General features: G+C 53.4%; 1 protein-coding gene across 8 annotated transcripts in view; it reads right to left on the bottom strand.

The window, feature by feature from the left end:
- Positions 1-985: 985 nt before the first annotated feature.
- Positions 986-26555, bottom strand: part of PML (PML nuclear body scaffold) — a 44503-nt gene continuing 18933 nt past the window's right edge. Inside the window, exons 3-9 of one of the 8 annotated variants that reach the window (XM_030875010.3) lie at positions 24713-25293; positions 23117-23187; positions 16906-17025; positions 16246-16504; positions 14722-14774; positions 5819-5969; positions 986-4767 (exon numbers count right to left, since the gene is read on the bottom strand). In XM_030875010.3, the coding sequence (XP_030730870.1) occupies positions 4013-4767; positions 5819-5969; positions 14722-14774; positions 16246-16504; positions 16906-17025; positions 23117-23187; positions 24713-25293 (1990 nt within the window). In that variant the 3' untranslated portion in view covers positions 986-4012. Of the gene's footprint in view, positions 5365-5818; positions 5970-11777; positions 14060-14721; positions 14775-16203; positions 16215-16245; positions 16505-16905; positions 17026-23116; positions 23188-24712; positions 25294-26555 lie in introns of those variants that run through there. The other 7 variants (XM_030875014.2, XM_060294004.1, XM_060294006.1 and 4 more) reach the window with 7 other exon arrangements.

Below are 26555 nucleotides of genomic sequence, written 5' to 3' on the forward strand. Positions count from 1 at the left end.
AACTCCTAACCCCACCCCATCTTATTCCAGTTCTAACGTGGGCCCTAACCTGAGCTCTAATCCTCACTCGAATGCCCCTGGTACCCCAGTATTTCCCAAAATTAAGTCCCCCACTTCCACAGTCACAAGTTTTGCTATACCTGTGTTCCTTCGGAGCTTGTAGTTACTTCATATTTGTCTTTAAATTAGACCTGTAGAGAATCCCATTTTAGCGTCATTCTGAGCAACCGTGTTCCAGAAATCACGGTGTTGATGGGCTGGCTCTATTTTTTCTAATAGATGTTAAAATAAATACAAATAATAAATACATCTAATAGATGTTAAAAAAATACAAATATATTTATATTATAAATATAAATAAGATAAATACAAATACACGTTAAAAATGTTTCTCCATGCACCATCTACCTAAAGATATCTCCCACACCACCGGAAGTATGCGTGGCACTTTGAAAAAGACTGCTGCTACCCAGAGCCTTTATCTGACACCACACCCCTCGCCATCCGCGGGGAGCAGCAGCCTCGACACCAGACCCTGTGGGGCGGCAGCGCCCTCTGCTGGTGAGTCTGGGAGCTGCTCTGGCTCAGCTCCCCTTCCGTCTGGGCAGGATCCACAAGGTAGGACTCTCTCTGACTTGACATTTCATGTCACTAGCTGTGTAGTTCCCTTAATTGTGAGGACTGAAGAGAGGTGAGAAAGGACCTCTTCCTCTAGGTATAGGGCAGCTGGGGTGTGAGGTGGAGACAAGCCTAAGGTCAGAGGAGGTGGAGGGGGGGAGCGAGGGGGGGCGGGGCCTGCGGGAGGTGTAGGGTGAAGGGTCAACTCTGAATTATGGAGAATTGTCAAGATAGGGACTAGGGGTCAGAGTGAGTCTAGGGTAGGAATAAGGGTGGAGGTGGGGCCGGCCAGGGCTGGATGAGGGGAGGGTGCAGGGTGGGGGAACAGCAGGGCCAAGCACTGGAGCAGCAGCTGAGTTTTGTGCAGTTGAAAGGAAGAGCACGGTTGAGGTTAAAGCAGATTTTCAAGCGACCTTCCTGGGGGTGTCCCTGAGCTCTTGGGCCTCAAAAAGGGGCCTGAGAGTAGGGGAGGGCTGGGAAGGGCTGAGCTGGGCTGCCACAGGAAAGTTGTTGTCTGCTCCAGGGCTGTGTGGCTGAAACCTCCCATCTGGGTATTTTTGGGACACAAAGCCACCTACTGCTCAACCACTCCAAGGCAGACTCCCCTGCTCTCCTTCCTGGCTCCCTGGGACCCAGGACCCTCCAGCCCCACTAAGTTGTCTGCTCCATGCCAGATCTTGTTCTTTATTCCCCTGAAGACAAGCCGAAGTCCTCTGTTTGCTAAGATCCAATATCTGTTTATTTTTCTGTAACTTATAAAGCAATAACACTGTCATCTTTGTTGTCAGTAAAATAAGATCTTACATTTGTGTGGTTCTTCATACATTAAAAGGCTACTTTCAGAAACATTTTCTCATTGGTTCACACGAGATCCTATGAGGCAAAAACAACCCATATTATGCCATTTTACAGAGTCAGAGCCTAAGCATCGACGAGTTTGATGTACCAGACTAGAGTCAGAGGCAACTAAGTGAGGATTGAAACTCAGCGCCCTGACTTCTAGCCCAGCAAACTTGTGGTTAGTTGACATGGATAAACCTGAGATAGGATTCAAAGATGAAGCACAAGAGACATATTTGGATTTGCAATTAGACACTAAAACTCCAGGACTGGAATTTGGGCACCTGGGACAGGTAGGTGGGGCTAAGGGCAGTGGCACTGCTCAAATCACATTACCTGGCTCGTCACCCAGGCCAGGGGGGTTGCTAATTCCTACACTGCCTGTGCCAGGGGAATCCCTGCAGGCACTAATGAGAACTCCATCTGTGACAACCAGCGTACAGGATTTTCCAGCAGAGGTAAAGTTCCTACAGACCCTGGTCTCTGACTCCCTCTAGGGGGTAATTCTTGAAGTGGGTGCTTCTTTCCCTCCAGGTGGCTCCCCGCTTTGGACATGATCCCAGACAGGCCCACCCTGGTCTGCCCACTTGGAATGGGGTTTCTTATCCTTGAGGCCCATACCTGAGCAACAAGGGCCTCTCAGCTCTGCTAAGTCCTGAAAGACATCCCACAAAGAACAGATATGCCAGCAAGTGCCCCCTTTGCCAGGCAAGAGGCTGCCCAGTGGTTCCTGGGGTGGGCTGAGCAGAGTTTGTGATTGGGGCATCAGGCTTTGACGATTCACATCTTTATTAGAGGCTGTGACAGTGGAGAGAGGGCAGAACAGCCCTTTGCTGTAAAACCTGTGATCAGCTCCATCTGAAGGTAGAAAGCATTGTGAGGCTGGGCTTGGCAGGCTCAGTCCCGAGGTGGGGCTGAGGGGAAGATGCTGTGAGGAGTGGTCCAAGCGCTGCCTTGCTGTTGCCAAGATGGTCATCACAGCCAGACTGAGGCTCCAGCCCCCTCCTCCCCTCACCCACCAGCCTGTTTTACTGAGCTTCAGAGCCAGCGCCTACTTTAAATCGGAATCTTTTTTGAAATGCATCCGAGTTCACTGTTAGGGCCACAGCACTCTCAACATGATGGCACGTTCCTGCGTGATCCCTCAGTGGGTCTTCAGGGGCCCCCCGCTGGATGGGGGCAGGGGTGTGCGTGCAAAGCCTTCACTCACGTGAAAGCTGAAGCCATGGAGGCACCCCAGTATCAGGGGGCCAAGGAAGAGGGATGGGAGAGGGGCAGAGGGGAAGGGACCGTGGTTCTGCTAGTCACACGAGACTGGCCTGACCTGCCTGTGTTCTGCTGCTGACCTCTAGCGTGACCACAAGGTTGGGGACCTTAGCTTAGGGCTGGGACCAAAGGTTCAAGAATGAAAACCTCCTTGACCACTGCCTCAGAGGCCTGCTGTCCATTCCTAAAACCCCAGAATGGCAGAGCTGGATGCGAGCTCTAGGACCATGCTGGCTAACCAGCCCATTTCACAGGTGGGGATGTGGGGGCTCAGGCCCTCCCCTGGGTTCCACTCAATGCACACAGTCAGGGCCAGGGCCGGGACCTTCTCTGCTTCTCCCTGGAGGAGACTCTATCAGAGCAATGCTTCTGAAACTTGGCAGGCAACAGAATTGTCTGGAGAATGCACTAAAGCAGCTTGCTGGGAGATTCCAATGCTGTGGGTCCCTGGAGTCCACTGAAAGCGGCGCTGGGTTGGAGGACGCACCTCAGGAGGGCTGGGGGCCGGGGACAGTGCAGAGAACGTGAAGGGCAAAGCCTCGACTAAGGGGAGGCATCTGTGTAGGCAGGAGGAGGGAAGCAGGCTTGGAAGGGTTGCAGTCTGGAAGCACGGACAGGCATGGTGCAGCAGCCCCTGTCTCTGCTGAGAGGAGGCCCTTTGTGGGTGAAAATACTCCAGAGGGGAGGTGAACAGAGCTGGCCTCCGGGCAGGCAAAAGCTAGGAGAACCCAAATCCCTAAGGGGTGGTTTGGTTTGAAAGGCACTTATGTACCCGTGGGACCACTGGTGTTGCAGGCAGTGTCTGTGGGTGCTGTCAGAAGGTCCCCCCCGGGGCCACGGCCAGGGGTCAGGGAGGAGCGGCAAGGACACCCTTGGGAGTGGGAATCGGGTGGCTGGGGCAATACAGGGGCCACTTCGAGAGCCCAGCGGCCAGGGCTTCTTCACCAGGGACCTCCCTGGTTCTGGCACCTGGAGGAGAGGGACCAGGGGTCTGGTGAGCTAACTTTCCTGCGCTCCCAGGGCCGCACAGGGATCTGTGCGGTGGCTGCTTGGCAGGTGGCTGCTTGGCCTTGGAACCTTCTCTGTGGGATTTTTAGAGGAGAGGAATTTGGTCCCAGAGAAGGAAACTGATTCTGGACCAAATGACAAAGGAGAACTGGGGACCAGGACCTGGGATTGCTGTGATGGGCAGGGCCTGGCTCAGGGACCCCATCCTTCTCTGTCCCCAGAAGGGTCTGAGCCAGTCATCCCTTCCTCTCAGCTCTGCTGGGAAGCCCTTTCTGCCAAGCTATGGCCAGCCAGAGGGGGTTGCAATGCCTCCTGCCCCTGCGGAGGCCGGCCCTTCCAGCAGGCCTTCGAAGTAGGTGCCCAGAGCCTGCAGGTTGAGTGCAGGCTGGCTTGTGGGCAACGAGGGGGTCTGTAGGCTCAGGAAGCGGTTGTACTTCTTCAGGCCCCCCTGCGGGTCATGGCGGTGTGCGGTCAGCAGCTCCTTGAAGCTGACCAGGTGGAGGGCCAGCAGGCGGGCCTCAGCGCGGGGCAGGACAGCCGCCCGCACCAGGGGCTGCAGGGACGCAAAGCACTGCAGGCTGCTGAAGGAGTGGACGTGCGGGGCCAGCTGGGGGCCCGGGGACACCTCGAGGAGGCGGCACAGGTCGCGCATGGTCAGGACGGCTGCCAGGGCGCTGCGTCCACTCACGTTTCTCGCCAGGTAGGTCTTGGCCAGACTCTTGAGTTTGAAGCTGCTGGCCCCGGGCACGCACTCCCGGATGAGGGGCAGGGCGGCCAGGAAGCCTGAGATGGCGTTCTGGAACTCCCCCAGCTTGTTCATGTTCTCCAGGGCCTGGAAGAAGTTGGGGAGGCCGGGCCCCCACAGCTTATAGCAGGCCAGGATGGGCCGACGCATGCTGCCCAGGAAGCACAGGAAGTGCTGCAGCCCCACCTCCAGGGAGACGGCCTTGGAGTAGATGTTGAAGGCCTTGGGCTGGATGATCACGCGGAACTGGCTTTCCTGGTTCACGGCTGCCAGCTGGCTAATCTTCTGGGCTGGGCAGGAGAGAAGGGCAGCGTGAGGCCCCAAGGGCACCGCGAGGTACCACCGGGAGAAGGGGGTCCTCTAGGGCTGCCGATCCCCCCATCCAGAGACCCCACCTTGGGGCCTGCTGGCAGGAAACAAACATCAGCCTCACGTGCAGCTCTGACCCTGGCTCCCAAGGGGAGGCGGGGCTGCCCTCCACGCCCCCTTGCTCCCCTGCTGGGAGTCCAGCTCCCTCCTGCCCCGCCACCTTCCCGAGCTCACCAAACGCTTTCACTCCAGGCCCCTCCTGTCTGTCTTCTGCCAGCCTCCACCCACCTGCACTCGAGACCCCTTGCTGCCTCTGCCTAGCCCTCCACTCCCTTTCCCCTGGCCTCCAATCCCATCAGTCACATAGCTAAGGCCCTCAGCTGTCAGAGCACTGGGTCAGACAGCACACCTGCCCAGTCCACTCCATGCAAAGCATGGCCCAGAATCTTCCAGTGAGGTCTGCAAACTGCTTCTCTGTCCTGTAGAAACACCTGCTGCTTCCGTCTGCCTGGGCTGAGCACCACATTGAGTCCAGGCCGCAGGACACGGCCTGGCCTTCTGCAGGGCCAGGGCAAACACTGTGGAGTTGAGGGAGAAGGGGTCATATTTCCCTGGGACCTTGGCTCTGCTGGCCTCCCCGTGCAGCTACCGTGGAACGAATGGGCCCTGTATTCAGAAATGTGCAGTCATGGCCTAAGGCTGTGCTTGGACTGCTGGTCTCACAGCAGCGACTTTCACATCGTGCTTCTGTTTAGAAGCATGTTCCCAAGGCTCCCTAAGATGGGGGTGGGGTGGGCGGGAACCCCTGGAGGCTCTTGCCTTAAGCCTTTAGGCACTGGTCAAAGCAGATGTCCTTATTCAAAGAACCAAGTTCAAATACCTGGGAGGCCCAGTGCTCTGCCCACTCTCTGGCTGCAGCCATCGGCCAGAGCTCAGGGCTCTCCCGGACTCGCAGATGGCTCTGTCTGCACTTATCCTGGGGACTCAGGGACTAAGCTAGAAAGGGGTGGGGGTGGTCATTGGAGAACCCACTTTCATGGTCAATCTTGAGGTCAAAGAAAACCAGGGGCCTGTCTTCTGCTCGGGAGTCCTCAAGGCTGTTGTCCAGGACCCCGAGGGACATGGGGCCCTCCAGCTGGAGGTCACTGGACTCGCTGCTGCTGTCGGCCAGCTCTCGCAAGGGCTGCAACACAGAAAAGCCAACAGGTCAGGGGTCTGCGGGGGGCGAGAGGGAGCGCAGTGGCGATGTGAGCCTGCGCCCGTGAGCAGGCGTGAATGCTTGTGCGTGCATGAGTGTGGCGGGGGGGACTCAAGCACATGGGTATGGTGGGGGCATCTGTGTGCACTCGAGGGAGGGCATGTTACTGGGAAAGGGAAGATGGGTCTCCAAGTGAGCGCATGAATGGATGTGAACGTGCACGTGTGAGGGCTGTGCCTGTGAACCAGGACATGTGCATTAGTGCATGAGTAGGATGAGATCACGTGAGCAAGTGTGAGTGTGCGTGAAAAATGTGTGGGAATGAATGCAAATATCGTGTGTGTGTGCATCTGGGTGTGCACAAGGGGTGTGGGATTGTGGGCCTGTGTTGACACAAGTGTGTGTGAAAGGGGTATGCACGAGGGGTGTGGGGCTGTGGACCTGTGTCGACACAAGTGTGTGTGAAAGTGTGATACTTTGTGGGTGAGTGTGCGCATGTGCGAGCAGGGCTGGGTGTGGAGGATTAGGGAAGGTGCCAGGGCCGAGGCTGGCAGGGCCCGACGTGTCTGCTCCTGATGTCGTCTCTCTGAGCAGACTCAGAACAAATATCATAAACCTGGGACGGGGGGGAAGGAGGCTCATCTCGAACCTCAGGTGTTTCTCTGGAAGGGGCAAGGTACCTGGCTTTTCCTGTCCCCCAAGCGAGCTGAGGTCCCAGTGTCCTGCACAAAGGAGAGGGGAGGGCTGCTGGGCCTCTGGGACACCAGCCACCTCTAGGGGTACACACAGAGCCTGGCTGTGAGAACAGTAGAGAGAAGACTCCCCAGGTTTGGCGTCCAGGAGATGGTGCTTAGGGAAGCCGGAGGCCAGGCCTCCTCCAGGCTGGCACCTGAGGGTCTGTTCTCTCCCTCACCAAGGCAAGAACACTGTTTAAAGGCCTTGGGGCTGGGGAAGAGTTCTGGCTATAAGAGTTTAAACCCCGGGGCTGGGACTAAAGAGAAGGGTGGAGTCTTTCATAATGTAGATTGCACACCTGCCAAAGCCAGACGTTCAGTCTTCGGTGGCCTGCTCTGAACCTCCTGTGAATGCCACCTGTGGACACTAACCAGACACTGGGAGGGACATGGCCAATGTCACAGGGCCAGCTGGGGGCACTGCTGGGACAGAGTCCAGAGAAGACCTCGATCGTTCCCCCTTAGGGACTGTCCCTGGTGGCTGATAGAGTCAGCCTCACGTGGGGCCATCTGAGGCCTCCCTGAACTCTGGCCTCTGGCTAACGTCCCTGGTCTGGGGCAGAATTAGCATACTTTCTTAGGCCCTTCCACCCTCCAGGTGAAACATTTGTTTTACCAAAACTTCAGCCAAGAGCAAAGTCTTTACTAATCACAATTAAAACGTGCTTCCTGAGAGGGGCTGATCTGTATTTGCCTTTCACAGCCCTACCCCAGGCTCACCAACTTCCTCCTAGTCACTGATAGAAACAGACATTCACTATGAGTCCATCTAGAGCTGGTGTTGCTTACAGCAGCCTGTGAGTTCTGGGACTTTATACCTGAGGCCCTAATTTGACAAAAGATATGCCTTGCATATCTGTATTCTTCATTTGACCATACATCCGTTTGGCCTGTCTTGCTCTGAGTCTCTGTCGCGCTGTCACGGCTCCCTTGCCTCCCTATGAGGAGCCTTCTCCAGGAGTCTTCCTTAAAGTTGCTAGCCTGTAGACAGGAGACGCCGCCTTCTTCCCCCATGGGAGAATCAAGTTGTTTTCTATCTCCAATCTTCCAGTGCCTGTTCTGATCACAAGGCTGGGGTGCTCTCACACTTGGGCTGGTGGAAAGAGCTGGACGCCCCTTGCTATGGCCTCCCCTGGGCTTCGGCTGAAGAGCTGTCCCCTTGGCCAAGTCCTCTCTGCCACCCACCGACACAGTACGCTGGGCTTTCCCTTCTTCCTTCTTCTCTTTGCTCTAAACTGCAGAAGCCCTTGCAGTGGCCCAGGGTGCTTCCATCTGTCTTCTGGTACTGTCTCTTCAGGCTGCAGGGCCAGAGTCTTCTCTTCAGATATTCTCCTCCAAGGGTTGAGCTCCCTGGCAAGCAGCACACCTGCATCCTTGAGCTAACTCCCCCATCTTTATACCAGGGTCATCTATGATAGCCATGAGAACCTCATTTTTTAAGAGCCTCCCGAGGTCCTGGGGTCATTTTCTCTTTTATAGTCATGGAAATATCCTTCGTCCTGCACTTACTGAAGACCTGCTTGCTCCCTTCATAAAAGGACACTCCTTTCCACTGAGTTGTCGAGGGAAGGAGGGCTGAATCTTCCAGCCGTGACTCCTTTTCCTCCCAGATTCCTCTTGTCCTTGGGAACTTCCATAAAGTATGGCTACCCCATGGGACTGGTCTCACTGGAATGCCTCCCACTGAACTCCAGCCAGGTGTAAAGGCAATTCCCCCTCCCTGCCTTAAATCCCAGCAGTACAGCTGGGAAGTACTGACACAATTAAAAAAGACTTTTTTTAAAGACCCAGACTTAACAGAATCAGCACATAGAGGCTCCAGGGCAGGATGTCTTTCTGGCCCTGCTCATTTTCTGCCCCTGTTCCACACCCCGACACTGCCACTTCCCGACCTTATTCCACAATCAGGATAATGGGGAGGGGGGGATAGAGAGGGAGAGTGGCAGAGACCAGAACCCAAGAATCTAGGAGAGGGCCTTTCATCGGAAAAAGCTGAGATTTGCTTGGAAGGGAAAGGGATGGCAGCACGGAGTGGGGAAGGGACCAGAGCCCATGTGTGAGGACTCTAAGTGAAAAGTGGGATGAGGCTTTGAGGGACCAGGGAGTGGCAGATGGTGAGGGCTAGAGTGAAGTGGTGGAGGGTTTAAGGAGTGCTGCTATGTTATGAGTTGGATCTCCTGTAATAGTCTTTGAAAGATGTGAGCAAATACTGGACACTTGGTTAACGGACTGTGTTTCTTTGACTGCAAAACTGTGTTCAGACTGAGCCACGTGGGATCTGGGATTCTTTTCGGGCTACACAGGCAACTAGGACACACAGGCAATCGGGTTCATGAGCTCTATTTCACTTATCTTCATCACAGTCAACTTAGCAGATCAGTCACATCCCAACTCAACACAGCAGGTGTAACGGCCATTCCAAGGTGCTCAGAGGAAGCAGCTGGGTTGACATCACCTTCCAGAAGTCTAGGAGGTTTATCTGGGAAGAGCCAGTATTTCCCCTCCACACCTGGATCATAGCCCAGCAATGTACACCTCACCTCTGCTCAAGGCTGATACGTATAGAAAGGGGCGGCATTCCTCTGACACAGATGTGCAATTGACTCCCCCAATTTAGTGAGTCTCTACCTTGGTTGTGCATAGCAGCTTAAAAAAATCTTGACGTCCAGGCTGCACCCCAGACCAAGTCAGTTAGAATCTCTGGGGGGTGGGACACAGGAATCTGTCCTTGGTTAAAACCCCCCAAGTGACACCAGTGTGCAGCCAGGATTGGCAACCGCTGTCCTAATGACTGATGTATTCCACGTTCGGGCATCAGCAAATCAGACAGGAGCCAAACTCTTTGATATTTAACATCCTCACCTGAAGATACCTGTCTAGTATCTGACATTAATACTAATCGAGAGTCCGCAGCTCCTGCGGAACCTTCTTAGCACCCGAGCTGAAGCAACAGCTGGGATCAGTGGGGCAAGACACACACTGGTGTATTTTGCAGACACAAAACCACAGCTCTTGCAAAGCCTGAAGGCCCCAGAGATACTTCACATGTTATCTGTTAACCTAAACGATCCCATTAGCCAGCCTGTGGGCCCTACTGCCCTCTGCCCACTGCTCTGCAGGCTGCTGCTGCCCATTGGAGGACACGGCTCCCATCTTCACAGCTGAGCACCTGTTTACTTTTCTGATACACTCATTCACCAGCATCACGGTCCCTCCCCTGGATCAGGTGCTCCCCACAGGCCTCCCTTCCACTGCCAGTCACCACTGCCACTCCTGCCAGGGGCTGCCCCCTCGGCTAGGCCGCCTGCTGATTCCACTTGGTCCTGCTGCTATCGGGCACTGGGGTGAGTCTTCCGTCCGAAGAGTGGATGAGAGCATCTATCTTTTTCTGCTTCGGATCCGTTAACACAGGGCCCGCAGCAGACATGTGTCTGACCCACCTCATTTTTAAGCACAGTCCTCACTCCAGGTCTCCAGCATCAGACCTGTGTCTTGCCCCTCCACCCCAAGACTACAGCCCCACTGCCTCTCCCGGCAGGGGCGAGGTCTCCTACAGAGCACCCCTGCTGCCCAGGCAGCCTCTCCCCAGCCCTGCCCACCACGCCAGGTCTGTGCCAGAACCGACCTGCCCCCCACGTCTCGATTCCAGCCACTGACACAGCTGCAGCCCGAGCAGGGGGCCTACACACCCTGGTACACTTGGAAACACAGTATCTTAGCAGACCAGTTTTCTACAGCTCTCACACACTGGCAAGTTAGATAAAGGCTGCAGGGAGGGGAGGACAGGGGAGTCTGGAGCACCCTGCAAATGTGGCCCTGCTCCCTTCCTCCAAAGAACTCTGGGAGCACCAGGGATCTGGAAGGGGGTATGGAAGGTGGGTGAGAGATGCACCTACTTAGGGGGATCTAATTTGTGTTCTTTTTAATTTTTTTTTTCCCCTGACAAGTTTTGGACTCGTGTAATGGTTGATTTGAAAAACTTGTCTGAAGAAGCCCTACACAAAGGCAGTGATCCTCTGGCTCTCTTGCCTCCAGACTGGCTCGCCAAAGGTGAGCAGCTGCTTCTAATCGTCTAATTCTTCCTAACCCGAAATGTGCTTCTCCTTCCTGAGTTGATCAACCTCAGATATCATCCAGTGGCTCCTTGCTGACAGCCGAGCACTAGATGAACCACCCCCGTCCCACCCCACCCCCAAAATATTGCTGGTTTCAGTGCCTCCACCTGGCACTCATGACGTCTGGCAGGACTAAGGGCGTTCCGATCCTTTTCTCGCTCTTTCCTTCCCAGGTTTCTGTCTCTACCCAAGGTCAGTCTTGTTTTAATTTTATCAAGATTATGGAATAGAAAGAAGTGTCCAGATTTCAGAGGAATTTAGAACATGGAAAGACTCAAAAAGTGATTGCCTGTGAGGAATAATAAAAAGCACAGGGGGGGTCCTGGGCAGCTCTGGGGTCTTGGATTCTGTAACTAGGCAGATGGTGCAATTTACTGAGAGGAGAGGAGGAGAGGTGAGTTTGAGGCTTCTATGGGGCATCTGAGTGGAGCCGTCAGGACGCCATTGGCCCTGTTGGTCCTGCGGGCATGAGCCCATAGTGAAGACGTGGGTGTGGCTGAGATCACGGGGAGTGGGGGGGGGGAGTACACAGACTAGAAAGAGAAGAAGGCCCAGACCTAAGCCAGAGAACAACAGTTAAAAGAACACAGAGACCTGAAGGGGGAGTAGGGAGGAGCAGCCAGAGCTGCAGGAGGAAGTGTCCTGAACCCAAGGGAAGCAGAGTCTTTCGGGGAGTTAGGACTGAAGGCGACCACTGGACTCGGAGGTGTGGAGGTTACCTTGGCGCTGGTGGCAGGGCTCACTGGCATGGTGGGGAAGGGCAGGGGAGTGGGGTGAGGAAGGAGCACCAAGGGGGTGAAGGTCTGGGGTGGGGGTTGCCGAGATAGGACAGACTTTCTTCAGGGTGCCTAGCTGTAGCCCATAGAAAGTGTTTGAAGACACAGATGAGCATGGGGAGATGCAGTAGGCTCCCAAGGAGACAGGAGGGTGGGGCCAGGAAGAGGGGGAGTGGGTCCTACAGGGAAGTGGCCATCCCCACCACCCTAACAGAAGGAACGGGGGAAGGATGTAACCAGGTCGGGTCAATCTGTCATCAGAGAGCGAGACGGGGGCTGCTCCCATGCCACCTGTCAACCTCTGAGGGCAGAAGGTGCAGCCACCTGGCAAGAGCGAGCGGGGCGAGGATGAGGGACCAGAGCTAGGGAAGTGGAGGTGCAGCGAGGGGCCGTGGAGAGCCGAGGGGCGTGCTGAGGCAGGAAGCCAGGGAGCCCAGGAGACAATCATTTGTAGCTTTCCTCGCCTTGACTTTTCTCCAACACAAGTCGGCCTCCTGGTGGCGGCGTGGAGCAGGGGAACGCTACCAAATCCTTCCAGGGTTGTCTTTGGAGGACAGGCTACCAGGAGGCCGGCGGGTGAGGGAGGCAGGGCACTGAGATCCTGGTGAAAGGCTGGCTGAAATGGGGGACCTTGCTGGCTGGTGGGCAGGAGGCAGAGGCAGGAGCTGGGAGGGAGAGGGCAGAGGTCCTGGAAGGAACGGGTTGAGAGCTCAAGCAGGAGGCTGTGGTCAGAGTCTGCGTGGGACAGTTTAGAGATGGAAAGTTCTCAGTGATGGCGAGGTCTGGGGGGAGGGGGCATGGGGGATGGGATTGGCAGCTGCAGGGGAATGGGGCAAAGATCCCTGAAAGCTCAAGGTGAGGAGAGACCAGGGTGGTGGATGTTCAAGTCACCCAGGAAGGCTGGACCTGCGTGGGGAGAGGAAACCTAGGAGGCAGTCTTCCTACGTGGGGGAAGGCAGGAGAATGTCTGAGATGAGCTGGGGCAAGTGGGGTTCATCTGGAGAGCCCAAACCTCAAAGGCACAGGGGATCTTGCCAGACGGTGGGACCCAAACAGGAGGCACAGAGGGCCTGGACCCTACCTCCCACCTCTGATGCTCCCAGGATGTGGGGGAAAGAGGGACATAGCAGCCCCCCAGGTGAACCAAGCATCAGTGCAGGGAGGAGACAAAAAACACCTGCAGGGAAGGGCTAAGCCCAGCAGGGAATCTGATGGTCATGCAAGAAGGGTTTGCAAGGGTGATCGTTCAACAAGTATTTATTGAGCAGCCGCACCTGCCAGGGCCTGGGAGCGACACAGTCCCTGCCCTCCTCGGCTTACATCCTGGCAGAGGCCCAGTGGGAAGGCTTGGGGTGGGGGGATGGGGCAGTGGGAGGTGCAAAGGGTGAGAGAAGCTTCCTTGTCTTGGGCAAAGAGGCCTGAGGATGTGAGGAACAAGGGCCTGAATCTCAGTCACACCCCCATGGCTGGGGAGGACTTGTCTCTTTACCCAGAGGTCCATGGAGCCATTCATGCCCTTGTTCACTCTCTGATGATGTACTGGATGCCTACTGTGTGTAGGGCCTTCAGGTGCGTGGGCTGGGCTGGGTAGCAGGGTGGAGGGGCTTGGGGAGCAGAGGGGGTGTGTTGGCCACAAGGTTACAAGAGGAAGGTGACCAGGGTCAGGGCTGCAGAGGAGGGAGGCACTTGGGCTCTCAGAGGCTTGTCTGCGGGGGGCCCGTGCTCGTGGGAGGCCTATTTGGAGGGTGGGGTGGTGGGAATGCATTTGGAGGGACTTCCAGTGGGACCTGGACTTGGGGATTCTCCATGGGGGCTCTGCCAGAGTCCCCAGGAGAGACTCCTGCTCCAAGAGCCTGGGGTGCTCTGCCTCCCCCGACCACCCCCCTGAGAGAGGCATCAAGTTGGGGAGCCACAGAGGAGAGCGGAAGGGCAAAGAAGTTGTTGAGCCACTGGGCCACGCGCGAGGAGCCCCGGAGGGAGCGGCCGCGGGATCGTGCTGCCCGTCCCGCCCGGCGGGGTTGGCTGTTGGCCGTTGTGAGGCGGGCGGGACACTCCTGGGGACCGGCAGGTTGGCTGGGAGTCCCGGTGGTGGCCGGGGTGGGGGCCTGGACTGGCCCTTGGGAGGGAGAACAAGTCCACATGGGGGCACAATACACTCTGAGGGGCAGGCGTAAGATATGGCGAAGGCGCGGGTTTCTTTGTGCTCTGCGTGATAGGAAGTTGATCCCACGGTGGACGGCAGCTTGCTCCTGGTGAGCGGCAGGCTGTCCGGGACACACAGCATCAGGGACGGCAGCTTGCTCTGCAGGATGGTGGGGAGGCCAAGCGGGGGGTCGGCATGTGCCACGGGGCAGAAGAGAGGCCCAGCAGGGGTGGGACGCTCGGCGAGCTCTCGGCGTAGGCTGGGCTGGCGAGGAGGGAGGTGCGACGGTCTCCGTGGGCTCCATACGCTTTCCAACACAGAACCTCAGACTGAGGGCTGGAAGGGACCTCAGGGGCCACCCAGTCCAACCTTCCATTCTATTCTGATCCCTTCTGCCCCTGGACAGGTGACAGCCCAGCCTCCATTAACAAACCTCCAGGGACAGAAGGGTCACAACCCGTAAGGTCGCTTGTTCCATTGTGGGATGGCTTTAAAGAAGTTCTTCTTACATGGAGTCACCACGTGCTTGTTTGGGCCCTGCATGGGGCTGCCCTGCGCCCTCACACCCCCAGAGAGCCCTCAACAGCTGCCATTAACCAGGGAATGAACGCTTGTCCGCCCTCCTCACCGAGGACTTAAGAGGGCAGGAAACGCATAAGGAAGCTCCAGACACAGGCATTGGCTAGTCCAGAAATGAGACAGAGCCCTGGAAGGAAGCCCGCTCCCAGCTTTTCAGAAGAGTACATGTGATTACTGAAGGCTGCTGCCCTGGTATGGAGGGAGGGTCAGAGCGGTCCAGACCACAGCTGGCATTTGGAGACTATCCTCTGGACAGCTCAGGACTCACTGCCTTGCTGGTAAATTCCCCAGGCGCAACGTGAGTCTGAGAGTCACCTGCTGTGGCTGCGGCCCCTGGGACCTGGAATGGGGGGAGGCAGGAGTTCTAGGCCGAACTTCTGAGCCACTCACCGAGTTTTCGGCATCTGAGTCTTCCGAGCTGCTGATCACCACGACACGCTCCTCTGAAACGGGGTAGGGGAGACAATGTTAGGGCCTGCCAGGGATGCCCGTGGACGGGGCCCAGGGTGTTCTCCCGTGGGAATCCTTGCAGGCCAGTGAACGGGGTGGGTGACGTGTGCCCTGCAACGGGGGATGTGAACGTTCAGCGTGTGTGCCAGCGTGCATCTGCTTGTGCAGAGGGGTTATTCAAGGTGGACTTCCATCACTGCGTACTGTGCCTTGCCTGTGAACGCTTAATTCAGCTGTTGGCCCTGGAGTGATTCAGAATTTACTACCTGTGGAGGGGGCGTGACAAGCACCACCTGGTTTGGAACCTTTGGCCGTCCTAAAGCGGCACACTGGTTTGTTCCACTTCTCAGCTCCGTAAGCCACAAGACGTTTGAGTTAAAAGATACTTTATTGGGCTTCCCTGGTGGCGCAGTGGTTAAGAATCCGCCTGCCAATGCAGGGGACACAGGTTTGAGCCCTGGTTCCGGAAGATCCCACATGCCCCGGAGCAACTAAGCCCGTGCACCACAACTACTGAGCCTGCGCTCTAGAGCCCACGAGCCACAGCTACTGAGCCCGCGTGCCACAACTACTGAAGCCTGCGCGCCTAGAGCCCGTGCTCCGCAATAAGAGAAGCCACCACAATGAGAAGCCCGCGCACCAGAAAGAAGAGTAGCCCCCGCTTGCCACAACTAGAGAAAGCCTGTGTGCAGCGACAAAGACCCAACGCAGCCAATAAATAAACAACTTAATTAGTTTTAAAAAAAGATACTTTATCTAGGTTAATCAAAACCTTCTGATTACCAATAGTATTTGTGAGCAAGGATTAACAGTCAGGGCTGAGTGTGTGACCAGGGTCGGGGTTCAGTGTGACCAGGAACAGGGGTCAGTGTGGGACCCAGAATGAAAATAAAGCTGGACTCTGGGTAAAACAGATCCAGGAAGAACTGTCTTGAACATTCCAGAATTCTATGGGCTGACCTCAACTCACATGAAAGGACTCCCTCTCTGGCAGGGGCCGTAAAAGGTATCTAGGACAAACGAGGTACCTTAGGCAGGTGGCAGAAAAATTGGGGAACCGATGGGTGTGGACTTTACCCAAGTCCTCTCTGGGCACATACCAGGCACCCACCAACAAACATTTCTTGGGGAGACCCACCCCATGCAGAGGCATAGTGCTGGGTTCTGTAAGAGTGCGAAGACTGTGTTAGGGAAAGGAACTAAGGAGATGTGGTCTTTGGCCCGTCACGCTCGTCTCACTGGCATCCCAGCAAAACACAGGCTAGCTGAACTATCCACTCTCATCCCCCAGACAAACCCTGGGTTCTCCCTTCCCCGTCTGGTGGCAGCTGAGGGCGGGACACACAGGGAATGCTGTTGGCTTTGGGCTCCGTGGGGAGGGTCAGGATGCAGAAGAGGGGTCCCACCCAGCCCCTGGAGGACAGCGTGCAGGCCTCAGCCTCTGCTGCCCACGCACCTCCCTACCTGCCTCCCCAGGGTCGCTGGTCGCATGGTTGCTGTCGGGCAGGAAGGTCTCATTTCCTATGACGGGGGTCTTGGGGCTGGGGGACCTGTCCAGGTGGGGTGGCGAGACTGCCTTGGAGGTGCTGGGCCGGGGCTGCTCAGGGGAGCTCCGAGCCAACCTTGACTCCTTCTCCTCCTCAGACTCCATCTTGATGATCTTCCTGGGGCACTCGGTCTGGCAGGACTTCCTCTTCTGTGGTGTGGCTGTGTTGGAGACCTCCTGTGCAGCGGGGAGTCACAGGGTAGGGTCAGGAGCCTCCCACTGGGGCAGCGGGCAGAGACCAGACCTGGTGGCAGGAACATGTGCCCCCCGTGCCCTTTGCTCCTGCTCTTCTCTCTGCTATCTGCCACTCAGATCACGCCTCTCTATAAAGGATGGCCTCCCAGGTCAGCATGCACACTGGCCCTGCTAGTGACCACTGACCACTGACCTCTGCTGGCCTCTGACTGCCCTGGGAGGGGCTCGTGCTTGGAGAGGAGCTTCCTGACAGGGCAACCAAGAGCAGGAGAGCGTAGAGTAGGTGCCTATTGAGGTCTGGATTCTCACTTCAGCTCCACCTCTTACCGCCTAGGAGGATCTGGGCCCTCGGGAGGGGAGGGGAGGGCGGGGGAGAACCTTACCTCTCTGCAGGAGGGGTCTTTGATGGAGTAGGCGTACACTGGCACAGGGTGTGCCCCTGGCACCGGCTGTACCACAGTCAATCCTGGGGCCTGCACCTGGGCCCTCTGCGCCTCCTCTGGCTGCAAAGTCAGGAAATGAGGGTAGTCAGAAACGACCAGGCAGCAGGACAAGGGCCAGGTCCCCAGGCCTGGGGTCAGCCCAGTCCCCAAGGCCTCACCCAGAAACAGGTGCAGGCTGCCCAGTCCAAAGCCCAGAGCCTACTGGGGACCAGAAATCCTCCCCACAGCCTCCATGACTTCACTCTCTTGTGACCCTGAGGTGCTGGCATCCAGGGACCACTTCAATGCCTGTGCATCCTAACGGGGCTGAAAGATGACCTCAGGGATCACACTGCCCAACAATTCAAGGCTCGTGTGACAACAGGCCCAGCCTAGACAACTCCAGGGACAAAGTGCTCACTACTAATGGAAGCAGTTCGTCTCCAGCTGCAAAATCATAACAGGGAGGAAATCCTTCCACTGAGCTGACACTGGCCTCCCTGTCACCTGTTCACAATAGCCAAAAGGTGGAAACAACCCAAACGTCCATCAGCTGATGAATGGATAAACAAAATGTGGGACAGCCATTCAGGGGAATATTATCCAGCCATAAAAAGGAATAAAGTTCCGACACACACAACGTGGATGAACCTTGAACACATCAGGCTAAGTGAAAAGCCAGCCACAGAAGAATACATACTGTATGATTCCATTTATGTGAAATATTCAGAGGTGCCAATGCACGGAGACAGCAGATTGGTGGTTGCCAGGGGCTGGGGGAGAGGAAGTGAGGAGTGACTGCTTCATGGGTACTGGGTTTCCTTTTGTGGTAATGAAAGTACTCTGGAACTAGAGGTGGGATGGTTGTACCAGACCGTGAGTGTACTAAATGTCACTGGATTGTACACTTTAAAATAGTTAAAATGGTGAATTTTCTTATGTGAATTTTACAATAAAATTATCGTTAAAAAAAAGAGGATGGTACTATATTACGATTATTGCCTATCTACAGAGAAGGAAACCAAGGCACAAAGAGGTGAAGTGATTTCCTAAGGTCACATACCTAATAAGGGCCTGGACCAGAGCTTGAATCGTGTTTTTGAAATGCAAGTTCCCTTCCTGCACCCACTGTATCCTTTAACATCCCTCTGCACCATCTTTCTCTACCGTGTGACACTGAAGAATAAGCCGGACCTTTTGCTGAAACCAAGTGGGTGACGTGGGGAGTGTCCCTCCGAAAGGGGAGGCCCAGCCTCCGGGGCTCAATCCAGGGGCCCTGGCCTGCCACTCCTGCCTGCAATCCTGACCCCTTGGCACCTCACAGGCCCTGTGCGCTCAGCGGATGACCACCCATCAGGAGCCTGCGGTCGGCCCACCCAGTGAAGGAAGGGGATTCCCACACAGCTGGAGGGGGCTCTGGGTTGAGCAGAGAAAAGCCAGGCACTGGGCTGTACGAGGATGAGGCCAGGGATGTGCCTTCCTCAGGACAAGCTCTGTCCCTCCCATGTGGTGGGCGACATGGTCAGGCCCACCCTCACGGGGTGAACAGCAGGGATTACCTGGCCGAGCCCAGGCTGGGGAAGGCAGGGAAAGCCCCGCACGACAGGCCATGTGCTGGGGACCGGGACCCTGAGGTGGGGCTCTTCTTGACATCGAGTGCTTTCATGTGAGATGTGGGCTCCCAAATCATTGGCTATAATGGACTGATTTCCTTCTCTCCTCCTTGTTTCCCGGGTTTCTTCTTCTCAACATCTTTACAGAAGGGGAGGAGAGCCGGATCAGAGAGCGCACCTGTGTGTGGGAAGGGGCGAGGGGATGATCTCCCAGGTCATATTCTCCCAGGCCTCTAGGGAAAGTACACAATCTCCACAGCACTCCCTGTGCCAGTGTTCTGCAAGCTACAGTTGTGACCCACGAGGGGATCATGAAAGCAATGTCACGACTAGCATTTTTTTGTATTACATAGAATAGTACAGAACAGAAAATTAGAGTACCTCCCATGTTTATAAGCGTAATTTGTTTTGCAAAACTTCTGTTTTAGCTACAGGTATGTGCATGTGTATACCCTGTAGGTTAGATGTAAACTATATTTTTTACAGTGGGTGGTGGTCAAAAAAGTTTAAACCACTCTTCACATTCATTAAGACGGCCACTATTAAAAACAAAGTGTGAATGAGAAATGTAGAGAAGTTGGAACCGCTGTGCACTGTCGGTGATGACGCAGCCACTACGGAAAACCGTATGGTGGTTCCTCAAAAATGAAAAACAGAATTAGTACATGATCCAGCAATTCCACTTCTAGGCAAATTTTATGTTGTATGTATTTGATCACCATTAAAAATGAAAGAGTTGAAAAGGTCCTGGTCTGTCCTTCATGTGTGTCTCTGCAAACTGCTGGCATGTAAGAGAACCTCTTTCCACCTGGGCTGTGAACTCCCCCAAGACAGGGCTGGGCTCCTCTCCACCTCTGTCCCATCCTCCCTGACACCCCCTGCAATGTTAATGAAGCAGGGGACACACATGAGGGCTCAGTTAAGAAAAAAAATCATGATGCCTGATTTATAGTTGTTTTACAGTTTTAAAACAATTTATTTTTTTCTCCATTGTATTGTGACGTCATTGCAAAAAGAGCCTGTGAGAAATAGAGGGAAAATGTCCGAGCCACTGTCCCACCCACGTGCTCCTAGTTAAGCCTGTTGGTGTTTTTCGTCCTTTCTGCCTACAGGCACAGGGTGGCGATGAAAGTACACCAGCAGTTTCAAGAGGGATGAGTGTTGGCCCAAGGAGCCCAGTTCCTGCCTCCTAAGGCAGGAATGTGGGTCCAAGTGTTGCCTTTCTTCTGGCACAACCAGACCATGCCTGCCACCCTCAAGCGGCCACACCTGTCCTTTGCACGCGTGGTATGTGACCCACTTCCATTCCCCAGCTCTATCCACCCTCACCCCCAAGCCTATTACCAAAGTGAAAGCAAGAGACTTTTCAGGAAGAGGATTCTTCTGAGGCTCCAAGTTCAAACTGCTTAGTAGCTGGTAGTGAGAGGTCACAAGACAAGACCTGGCAAAACGCCTAGACCTTATTCACACAAGAGTACGGGCTCTCTTGCTGTTCATTAACCAGCAACTGGCACCTGGAAGACAGTGCACTCTGTGGACCCAGGGCACTTCCAACTATCATTCATATGATTTCTTTGGGGACATTTTTCATTCTAGCACTGTTTGTAATGCCAAAACAACCTAAATAGCCAAGGAGTCAGCTAAAAATAAACATGCTACATCCACCAGTGGACCCCTGTGCAGATGCAAAAAGGCATCAGGAAGCTCCCTGTCTACTGATAAGGTAAGAATTCCCAAATACTGGGGCTTCCCTGGTGACACAGTAGTTAAGAATCCGCTTGCCAATGCAGGGGACACGGGTTTGAGCCCTGGTTCGGGAAGATCCCACATGCCGTGGAGCAACTAAGCCCGTGCGCCACAACTACTGAAGCCCGCGCCCTAGAGCCCGTGCTCCGCAACAAGAGAAGCCACTGCAATGAGAAGCCCGTGCACTGCCATGAAGAGTAGCCCCCGCTCGCCGCAACCAGAGAAAAGCCCACACGCAGCAATGAAGACCCAATGCAGCCAAAAAAAATAAAATAAAATAAAATAAATAAATAAAAAAGAATTCCCAAATACTATTATGCCTAGGGCACAATACTATGTATATGTGGTAGCATGCCACTTTTGTACAAAAAAAAAAAAAAGGAAAGCAAATATATATAGTCATATTTGCTTGTAATTACATAAAGAAATTTTGGAAGGATATGTAAAAATTAATAAAGATAGGAATATGGGTATAAGAACTGGACAGACAGGGGACAAGGTGGGAGAGAGACGTTATTACTTTTAGGTTTTTGTTTCTGACCATGTGATCGTATTGCTTATCCAAAAAATGGGCGAACTGAAACTTGAACCATCTGTGCCTCTATGAGGCTGAGAATGGGAGAGTTTCAGAAAATAAGGAGTGAAGTATGCCTGCAAGTAAAGAATTGAGTGTGTGTACAAAGCTTATTTTCTTTTATCTGGGCAAAAATTAAAACACATTCCTTGGAACAGAGCTGTTGCCGCCTGTTCTGCAGAGAAACTTTTCTTTTTGAGGGCTGTGGTGAATGGATGAACATACGTAATAAAACTCGCAAAATATTTTAAAAATATATAAAACAAAATGAAGTTGCTGGTCAGTCTTAGTGTTTTACAGTATTTGGGAAAACAACTGTTACAGTTTTATTGCTCTGAGTAACTGATAAAGCAGAAACTATCCAGTTTTTGTAGCAAAGGCGTCGCACGCAAACAAGCAAAATGAATGAAAAAGTCAAATGGTTTGCCTCATTCTCCAAGAGCCACAACTCACGCTGAACCGTGAAAGTGGTTTACCACTATCCTAGGTGATCTTTTTTTCCCTCTTCTGGTTTATTTTTTGGTTTGTTTTATTTATAGTCTGATTTAAAACAATCAGATTCAAGTTGGTTAATTTTAGTTATGTAACAACCTGACATGATGGAGGAAAACAACCTTTAAAGGGATTGTGTCTATGGTTTGATTCACTTAGAAATTTTATTTTCTTATAACTTAAGCGCAATAAAATGTGTTTTTTCATGTTAAAAAAAATGGGCTCAAATGTCCTTTTTTAACTTTTTTTTTTTGGCTGTACCATGTGGCTCGCGGGATGTTGAACCCAGGTCACGGCAGTGAAAGCCTGGAATCCTAACCACTAGATCACCAGAGAACTCCCCTGGTGTTTTTTTGTTTTATTTATTTTTTTAATGGTTTTTGTTTTATTTTATTTATTTTTATCGTTGTTTTATTATTTTTTTAATGCACCATCTTATTTTATTTTTATTTATTTTTTTAGGGTGTGCTGTGAGGCACATGCAATCTTAGTCCCCCAACCAGGGATCAAACTTGCACCCCCCCTGTAGTGGAAGTGTGGAGTCTTTACCACTGGACCACCAGGGAGGTTCCCCCCTGGTGTTTTTTACTTTTGTATATGGGTATATGGGAATGCAGTACCCAAGGCAGTTAGGAAGTGGCTTCAAGTCCTGCCCCTAGCTTGCTGTGTGGCCTCAGGTTAAGTCACACCCTCTCTGGGAGCCTTAGCTTCATCCTCTGTACAAGAGAAGGTCAGAATCCAAGATATCTCCTAGCTTTGAAACTCTCAGATCCTAAGTTCTGCCTCCTAACAGGAAGCCTCTCCTGATTGCCTCAGCGTACAGCAACCTCTCTCTCCTATAGGCCATGCCATGGCAAAGCTAGAAAGGCTGAACACCCTCACCCTAAGACTTGCTCTCCATGGAGGACCAGTCAGTCCTGGGCCCAGATCCTCAACAGGCACGTACACCTGCATGACCAGGATGGGGAGCAGACCAGATGCCCAGTCCAAGAAGAAACTGAAGAAGCTTATCCTGGCAGAGAGGAGCCATGCATGCAAGCACCCAAGAGGACAGGCTAAAGGGATGCCGCTGCATTTCCACCCAGGGACGCACACTAAGAGCAGTCCAGCGATGGGGGTGGCTGCCTCAAGAATGAGTGAGCTTCCTGTCCCTGGAGGGTGTGCATGATAGCTGGACAGCCACAGGTCAGGGGTGCTGCAGAGGTAATGCCAACATTAGAGGGAGTGTGGGCACTTCCAAACCCTGAAAACTATGGTCCTTGGAACTATGCTGGCCCTGAAATCACACCGATAGAACCCAGGCTGCTGTGATCACTGTCGGACTCCTGGCCCCATTCTCCATTTGTCTCCAAGATCCATGTGTGGGCGGAGACGAGGGGAAGGTCCACATACCTGGGGTGGGGCACACGGAGGGGAGGGTCATCTGCCGCATCTATCAAGGGCCTGCCTACCAGCGACCACCGCCTTTATCTCCTGTCCATCCCTGGGCCTAACCCCTCCTGAACCCATCAAGAGCTACTTTGGCATTTAGGAGCCCAGAGCCAGCCAGCCAGCCCGCCCTTTGTTCCCTCCCACTGAAGGCTCCAGTCCAGGTCCTTGCTGTCCCTCTCTCAGGTGCTCTCTCTCCTCTACTGCCTGCAGACACAGGGAGAGCAAGACTCAGTTTCCTTCCTTACACAGGGGAACTCCCAACCCACCTGACCGGCAGGACATACCACATCCCCTTCAGACCTCAAGCCCATCTCACCGGGTCAACGTCAAAAGTGTCTCTGGGAGTGCGGGCAGCTTCTGGGCTGGCTCTCCTGTTAATAGCTGCATCTGGAGAACACAGAGAAGGTCACAGGCAGGTCAGAGACATCCCTGGTGAGAAGCATCCTGTCTCAGGACAGTGACAAAGGAAACATTCCCGTTGCTTTTCCTGGAGACCCATTCTCCAGGGCCTCTGGCAGCACTGGGGAAGCTCCATGGAGGGGCTGTAATTGGAAAGAAAGCTCCCTGACTATAATGGGCATGAACTCAGCCAGAAGGAAGAGAAAGGTAGCACTAGAGAGTGCTTGCCTTTGGCTCCAAACCCCAAGCACAGCTCTCTCCATCTTGGGGCTACCACCAAGGCAAAGCATGGACAATCCTAACACCGTTTACTGCTCGCTGATTTCTCTGCATAGTGAGAGCTCCGTGATACTCTTCTGACCTGCACCCTGTTTTTATTAAATCTAAATCTCTCATGCTTCAGAATAAAATAACTCCTTTCTCTGCCACTTCCTGGTTACAACACCCAAGGCAAGCTGTTTAAACTCTATGCAGGTCATTTCCTGTACATGGGTAACAGTCACCACCTAGGTGGAGAAGGCTAAGTCCATGCTCACTCTAGTATTGCACTGTTATAAGCCCACGTCCACTATCTCCAAGGGCAGGAGTGAGCAAGGTCTCCATCACTGGCACCTACCTGAGAACTCTCAGATTCTGTAGCCTCCCTCCCCTTACCCAGTAAGGGCATCCTCACACCAGCTGACCAGACCTCAGAGTCCAGCCTAGAGATCTTGCCAAAGAGCCATTAAAGCCTCCCCACCCTGGAGACCCTCTAGTGTACCCCCTGTGTCTCTTGGAACCCCCCTGATATCTCCAGCTCCTATAAAGGTGCTGCAACTCCTGGATTTGTATTGCAGAGCCAAGCACTGTCTCATTCCTCAGCTATGTCATGGGCCCCACCCAACCTTGTCTCCCAGTTGGACTGGACAACTCCAGGTCAGGAACTGGTGTGCTGTCTCCATACTTCCCAAGTGCCCAGTACAAGGCAGGGCCCATAAAGGTTGGCAGCTGGTCCAGATGGCGGGCCATCCCAGGGAAAAAGGTCTCCTCCACGGAGCCCTAGCATGGTTCTGGGTAAGCACCCAACCACAGGGGACAGGGGGAGTGGTTTTCAGCTCCTCTGCCCATACCTCATGTTCAAGTTAACTTCTCTGTTGCTGGATACAGGTGGCTTAAGAGAACCTCCTAAAGTGGTTGGTCCCTCTGGGGCTAAAATGATACAGGGTCTGGTTCTCAGCTTTGTCGTTTCTTAACTTCCTCTAGGGTCACAAGATCGCAGCTAATCCACAGGACCTTGTTAATCAGTCAAACGTGACCCCCCTGGGTGGCTTCAGCCTCCTGTCAGTGCCTCCTCTCCCCCAGATTTATCCTGCACCCTGTAACCTATGATGTGATCAAACCCAAGAGACAATAAAAACCCCAGTTTCCTTTTCTGTCATACGGAACTGATCTTCTCTACCCCGCCTTTCCCAAGGGACAGTGGCAAGGCCCAAGCCCTTAAACGATAAACAGGCCAGCCATGAGGGTGGCTTACCTGTGCCCTGGGTGATACGAGAGACGAGATCCTGCAGGCGCACCTTGAATTCGTCGAAGCTGTCCGTGCGCACAGCAGCTCGCAGGCTCTGGGGCTCCTCCTGGCGCAGCTGGTGGAGTGCCTGACGCAGGAAGCCGTGCATGTCCAGCACCTCCTGGTCGGAAGCATAGAGCTTCATCCTCTGCACAAGCATGCTGCCCGTACGGATGCGCTGCAGCACAGCATCCAGGCGGCCCAGTTGGCCTGCTATCTCTTCGTAATTGCGCTGGTACCCTGCATTCACCTCCTCCAGCAGTTGACGCTCCTGATCTAGCACGTGCTCCACCACCTGACGCACGCCCGCGCGGATCTGCTCCTCGGTGTCCGCGCGCATGCGGCCCAGCTGGCTGATGGCCGAGGTCATTTGCGCCTGCGCCGCGCCAAAGGCGCGGTCCTGCTCCTGCAGGTCCTGGGTCATGACGTCCAGCTCCTCCTGCCGCTGCTGGATCTCCGTCCTGATGTCGCACTTGAGCTCGCTGTGGCCCCTATCCAGGAGCGCGCACGAGCAGCACAGCGGCTTGGAGCAGCCTCGGCAGTAGATGCTGCGGACACATAGGGCTGGCCTGATTTAGGGCTCGCCTGCTTTTTTTCTCTTTATATTTGTTATTAAATTCCCCTTCAAAAATTACAAAACTTTGAATCATGGTATGTTCCTACGTTCGTGCTTTTCTCAATTCAGTGTTTGTAGTTATGGTGATAGTATCCAAACTACCAATAAAACGTATTAGAACATCAAAAGTTACTAAAGTAATAATAGCTAGCCTCCATCCATGAAACAATGCAAAGACGTACAACAAGAAAGTTAATCATCTCTTCCCAGCCTTTCCGAATTTCCTTTCCCCACTTCGGGAGGCAACCAGGTGAGCACCCTGGGTGCATCCTTCACACCTCTCTCTATTCAAACAGCTTTACATAGATATGCAGATTATGCTGCTGCTAGCAGAATTCTAAGGACTTGATACATTTCATTCCACTTAATCCTCCGTTGAGTTTCTTAAGGGAGAATTACTATTATCCTCATTTCACAGATAAAGAAACCAAGACATTCAGAGTTTAAATAATTGGCTCAAATATCTACAACACTTTTGGGCAGGTTGATGTTCTTAAAAAAAAATAAGAACATGCTAAACCTTTGCAACTTCCTCCTTTAATTGAACTTTTGTTCAGGACACTCCTCTAGGTCTACAAGTATGGATCTGATGTATTCTCGTTAATAGCTTCTTTACATTCCAGATGGACCACACTGATTCATTCATCCTGTTAATGGACATTCCAGTGATTTCCTGTTTGTGCATTTTTCCCCAATATGCACAATGCTTTCTGTAGCCTAATGCATGCATCCTTTTGTTTCTATGAAATACATTACAAAATAATAGGATTGCTAGATCAAAGAGTATGTATATTTTTATCTATTTAATATATTTTAGCCAGCAGACACTTCCATAGCATTTACTATGTGTCAGACCCTATTATGAGCATTTGACAAATATCAACTCATTTAATCCTTCTAACAATCCTATGGAGTGGGGATTATTATTATCCCTATTTTAAGGATGGGGAAACTGAGCAAGAGGTACAATAACTTGTCCAAGGTCACACAATTAGTAAGCGGTAGAGTCTAGGTGCAAATTGTAGTAGGCAGAATAATGGCCCCCATCCAAGTACTAATTCCTGGAACCTGAATATGGTACCTTACATGGCAAAAGAGACTTGACAGGTGTGATTACATTAAGGATCTTGAGATGGGGAGATTATCCTGGATTATCTGGGTGGACCCAATGTAAGCACAAGAGTCCTCATAAAG

This window comes from Globicephala melas, chromosome 2 (genome assembly GCF_963455315.2).
Source record: "Globicephala melas chromosome 2, mGloMel1.2, whole genome shotgun sequence".
NCBI classification, from domain to species: Eukaryota; Metazoa; Chordata; class Mammalia; order Artiodactyla; family Delphinidae; genus Globicephala; species Globicephala melas.